This window comes from Lissotriton helveticus, chromosome 10 (assembly GCF_964261635.1).
Source record: "Lissotriton helveticus chromosome 10, aLisHel1.1, whole genome shotgun sequence".
Classification (NCBI taxonomy): domain Eukaryota; kingdom Metazoa; phylum Chordata; class Amphibia; order Caudata; family Salamandridae; genus Lissotriton; species Lissotriton helveticus.
The window spans coordinates 59,402,526-59,408,116 of NC_136071.1; the positions used below are offsets into that span (position 1 = coordinate 59,402,526).

The 5,591-nt window shown below is 42.9% G+C and overlaps 1 protein-coding gene across 1 annotated transcript; it reads right to left on the minus strand.

Moving 5' to 3' along the window:
- Positions 1–4,083: 4,083 nt before the first annotated feature.
- On the minus strand, positions 4,084–5,034 carry LOC144783885 (olfactory receptor 5V1-like). The gene has a single exon (XM_078662628.1). The coding sequence runs from the start codon at positions 5,032–5,034 to the stop codon at positions 4,084–4,086; it is 951 nt and encodes a 316-aa protein (XP_078518754.1).
- Positions 5,035–5,591: the final 557 nt, after the last annotated feature.

A 5,591-nucleotide genomic window follows, 5' to 3' on the forward strand; every position in this document is an offset into this window, starting at 1 on the left:
TGTTGAAAAAAGGGTGCATCAGCATCTGACTCAACGGCTGTTTGCACGTGGTAAAAGATGAAGAATTTGTTTACGTACCAAAATACCAGCGAAAGGCAAAAAACAACGCAGTGCTTTTACAACGCAGGTTTTAGAACAAAAACCATTGCACTGGGGGGCGCTCTAGGATAGGGAATAGTTTTAATTTACTATCCAACACCTTCCCTAGTGTCCACGGGGACTGGAGTTGGAATAGTAAATTAAACTATTCACTATCCAGCACCCCTAAGCGCTATGCGTTGTAAAGATTTGCGTTGTAATACTTGCGTTGTAACAGCATGCATGGTAAAAGCATGCGTTGTAACGTCATACATCCAAAAAACTGTGATCAGTGGACAGAAGGACACCCAGAGAGACAGAATCCGCTAAGACAGGCAAACCAGCACCCAGAGGGAAGACCAAAAGTGCAAGAGAAAAATTTACTCTTAACTTAGGTTTATTCGAGGGCTGGCTGTGTCTGCTCAGTCAGAAAACCGGCTCGGAAGGCAAGCACTCTGCCCGCTGTCACAGGATGCGGCTGGAAACCTAGTATGTCTGTTTGGTGGTTGCCAGATGTTGGAGTGTGAAATTTTATGGTCTTGGGGCACTGAACCAGGGAGGCTTACTTTGAGGGAGTGCTTCTACATAATATGAGAAAACACAAGTGTAAGAGACAGAAATTGAATCAGAATTTGATGCAGTTTATTACAATGAAACCACTTCAACAAGAAGTGCAAAGACACACTTTAAAATTCAATAATGAGCCTGGGAGTCTTAGCAAAGACTGGGTATTTAAAGACACATTTCTGGAAAGAAGAACAAACTCATGCAATGCAAATGTATTTTAGATCAATGGAAATGGAGAGAAGAGAGAAAGAGACAGTTACAAAGTACAATAAGCATTATAGCTTCAGCCAAAGATGCTAGACAGATGGCTGAAGGAGACCACACAGGCATCAGTGACCCAAAGGGTCACTTCTACGAGTTAGGCCGACGATTGGACTGAGGAGCAGATCTTTATATTGTTTTATTGAGGAACCATTGACAACAAAATCACGACATTAGCAGGTGTCTTGACCGTAGAACAAGACGCACTCTGGTCACTTCTCGGAAATATTTAGGAACACAGAAGTGACACCCACACTACAAAAGTTTACCAAAAGCTCACTTGGTGTTTGACCGTAATTCATAATGAAATTCAACTTTTATTGAAAAGGGTTTGCGTCACTTCTTAGAAACTTTTATAAGAAAGCGGAACATTTAGAAATGTATAGGTCATATTCTTATGCCATGTTGCATGTCTTAGTTACATTAAAGCTAGCAAAAGGTACAATAAAATGAAAGATTGACAGATGGCAAGTGGCCCCCACCCTCAGGTATCGCGTGATGTTCCTTTTAGCTTGAGGAGTACGTGTTCTTGTGGTTAGCTATCTCTCAATAGGTGAGAGAAGTGATGAGCTCATCTTGTGCAAGGAGAGAGTGGGGGCTCGGGGACAAAGCATTGTGTGTCCCGCAGAATAAATTACTTGTATTTTCGCAGAGAGGCATTTTGGTCCTACTATATTAAAAGAACATTAAATGAACAACTGGGACAGTATGGTCAACATAACACCACTCTGTATGTTGGCTGGTGGGGCCTTATCAGGGTCTCATGCCTCAGGTGTGGGCAGGTGTGGGGAGGTATAGGCTAAGGCATTTACACAGTAAAACTGGACCCTGCTTTAGCTTCCCCACAGATATTATCCAAGATTCCCACAAGATTATGCAGAATGACATGAAAAGAGCAATTCTGTTTTTAGCCCTATTTCTGAGGGCAAAAATAAACCCTCAGATCCAGAATGGGTATAAGGATGCATTTGGTGCTAAAAAATAGTCCTAATTGCAAAACATCAGATACAGTGAGTGCAAGCAGCCACTTACACTTGTTAAATGTGTTCTCACTGTATGATCTTTCCCCCCAAATTACATGAGGAGTAATTGTGTAATTATCAGTAAATCCGTGTCAAACATGAAAACAGAATTACCAAAATTGTTTTGATTAATCGGGCATAATTGAAATTCCACAAAGGGCTAAATGAGAGCTAGTGTCTGCAGCTCTGCTTAGCAGCTTTCAGTTGTGCAATTAAATGTTAGTGTGCCAAATACCAAAGCTGCATAGTCTTGAATTTACCTCATGCCTCTTTCATCCCCTACCAGCCACTCTCTGCCCCTTTATCTTACTCGTCAGGTGAGTACTTTCACCATCAGGAAGGTATTTTCATCTTTAACTTCCTTTCGCTTCTGTTTTTCTACTTTGTGTGTATTTCCCTCTCTTGCAATCTTAAATGTCTGATTCGGTGAAATAAGTGCCAGTCCCAAACAATAAGTCCTGATGGCCCCAGTTGCAACTGCCGGCTAAATTAAGCACTGAACACTGGTAATGAGTAGGTGGTTAAGAACACAGAGCTTACTAAAATGAACCATGTACATGCATCCTAGTCGCACAGACTGGTCAGGCATGCAGCATTTGGAAGGGGCTGCTCTTTTCTGGGTAAATGCAGAAGGTGGGCAGAGGCTCTCTGCAGCATGGGTGGACATTGCTGCCCCCAAGCCTATGCCAACCCCTGGCTTCTGACTCCATCATGTCCATCTCATGATGATGCTTTCTACAGTTCCCTGCCACAAGACACACTGAGCTCCACAGCATGCAGCGGCACCCAGACTGTCAGGTGATGCAGTGTGGTGCCTAAAGGCCCACTTTTGAATTTGGAAGTTGGAGCTGTCCCACACATATTTCTTTTCTTCACTGTGCCTCATTTTGATTGATAAATCAAGTACCAACTTGAGAGAGCTCAGTTCTTCACTCATACATGGCTTAAAAGACTAATGTTTCTCCAAATGGAATACCTTCATGGTCCATGTATAGAGTGCACATAACATGACAAACTGAAACCTCTTGAGTCTCAAAAGCCAAGGGCCCTCTATATAGTATGCATGAAATGACAAACATGAGAAACTGAAATAAACAGATTTCAGTGTCTCTCAGCAGTGAAATGTTCATGTTAAAAAAATATTACTTTTTACAGATGACAAAAGTGATAAAGAAGTGTTCAATAAATATTCTACATTTATTCTGAAAGAATATTTATCATATTTTGTTTCAACAGTTGCTCCATGATGCTCATGCCGAATCTTTTGTTAACTTGGCTTATGCTTTGTCTAACAGCCGGGCCAGAGGACTTGCTTGTGCCTCCATACTCGCTTACCGTGAGCCATACCAACAGGCCAGGTGATGGGTGCAAGTGAGGGAGACCCTCTTCACCGTGAGCTGAACTCACTCCCGCAAGCCAGTGCTGCACACGCTGCTCCCATCAGCAAGGCCTCCTCCAGCTCCCTGGCCCATAGCACAGAGCGCACTAAAGCACGCTTGTGGCTCTGGCTGTCACCTGGTGCTACGTAAGTTCTAAGGACGCCAAAGGGCTCTTTTCTCGAATTGTTAACAGATGCCACCTTCACATTATGGATAAGCTCTGACTGTAATACACTCAGTCAAAAACAGATATTGTCCCTTAATAAAAGGCCATCCATGTCAAAATCAGATGGGTGGGCACTCTAGCCTTGTGATAGAGTTTTCTTCTCCAAATTCTCTCCTCCTGAAGAATCATTTAATTTTTCCTTGATATCTGAACACTGGACAACCTTCTTGCTCAAACTAAAAACTCCACCCTTCTGATGAACATTAAAGAATTCCCAGTGGGTTCAATGTATTCAACAAGGAGATTGTACCCGTGTACAATACTCTTCACAGCCAACATTAAATTGATAGAGTCATCAAGAACACTCTCTGGACTCTTAAGTACATGTTAGATGCAACTTCTGGATTCCCCTCACATATCTTACTCACCCATCGCTCTATCAATCATTGCCTTTCTAATAACATCCACCGTAAGGTCCCTTTGTTTCATTTATTATAACATCTGCACACATTTGTTCCAGGTGATTATTAATCAATACATGCAATATGCAAATCATCAAAAGGGATAATTGTGTCAATGTCAGTCTGCAATGGTGTCTCCTGTAACATAATCATTTCTGCCGCTTCTTTGCAAGTGGCAGCTTGCTGCTGAACCTCCGCAGGGATCCCATCACCTCCTTGTTCCTCAAAGTGTAGATCAGTGGGTTTAGCATTGGTGTAAATGCACTATAAAACAGAGCCAGTAGTTTGTCTACCTCCAGGGAATAGCTGGCCTTAGGTCGTAGGTAAATGAATGAGGTAGTACCATAGAAAAGGCTGACAGACGTCAGGTGGGCAGCACAGGTGGAGAAGGCACGACGTTGACCCTCGACAGAACGCATCTTCAGCACTGTGGAGGCCACACAGGCATAGGAAGCGAGGGTGAGTGCAAAAGGGGTGAGCAGAATTACCGAACCGATAACAAAGTTTGTAACTTCATTAGCAGATGTATCCGCACAAGCCAACTCCAGGACAGGTGGAATGTCGCAGAAGAAGTGGTTGATGATGTTGGGACCACAAAATGGCAAGGTAAAGATAAATGATGTATTGCCTAAAGAGAACAGTGTACCACTGGCCCAACATCCGGCAGCCAGACCCTGGCACAGTCTCTTGTTCATAACAAGGTGGTACTGCAAGGGGTGACATATGGCCATGTACCTGTCGTACGCCATTACAGCCAGGAGGAAACATTCAGTTGTTCCCAATGAGAGAAAGAAGTGCATTTGAATGGCACAGCCAATGAACGAAACCCTCTTGTCCTCTTTCAAAATGTTAGTCAGCATCTTGGGCACTGTGACTGATGAATAGCAGATCTCCAGAAATGACAGGTTGCGTAGGAAGAAATACATTGGGGTGTGTAGGCTGGGGTCTACATGCAGGACTAACATCACAGTGGCATTTCCTGTTATAGTGATGAGGTAGACAATTGAGAAGATGATGAACAGTAGGAAGCAGATCTCACGGGAACCAGTAAAGCCTAAAATGATAAATTCTGACACGGAGGTCTGGTTCACATGCCCCATTGGTCTGGCATTGGTATTGCTGTTCCACAGGCAGAGATGTTGGAGAAAAAAAATCACTCACCAGCAGAAATGTGTAAATGGTGTAACTCACACTGCTTATGCCAGGATCTCTAAAAATCAGTGTGGAAAGGATGATACTTCCACAAATTCCTCAAATTTATACACACTCCACTTATCCGTCTCCACTCTAAGGTCTTCATTTAGCAGCCAACATTTCAGGTGGCAACCCTGCTGGCCACCCAAATTTGGAATTTACGATCAGTTTGGATGTTTGACGATGTTGCTCTTGCTTTCAATGCTGGTGCTTTTTCAATCAAAAAAAGAAAAAGAAATTGGTGTTACCATCCTCTTCTAAATGAGAACCTACATCATGTATAGTGCCACTGCTAATCAACCCCCAACTCTCTTTTCATCGATACATCAATAGCACAACGTTTACTATTCAAAATCAAACTACTGACCAGACTAAAGCCATGTCTCCATCCCGAATACTTCAAAATATGGACAAAACTCCTCCTGCCCTGTTTCAATTAATGTAACACACATGGCCTCAAGTC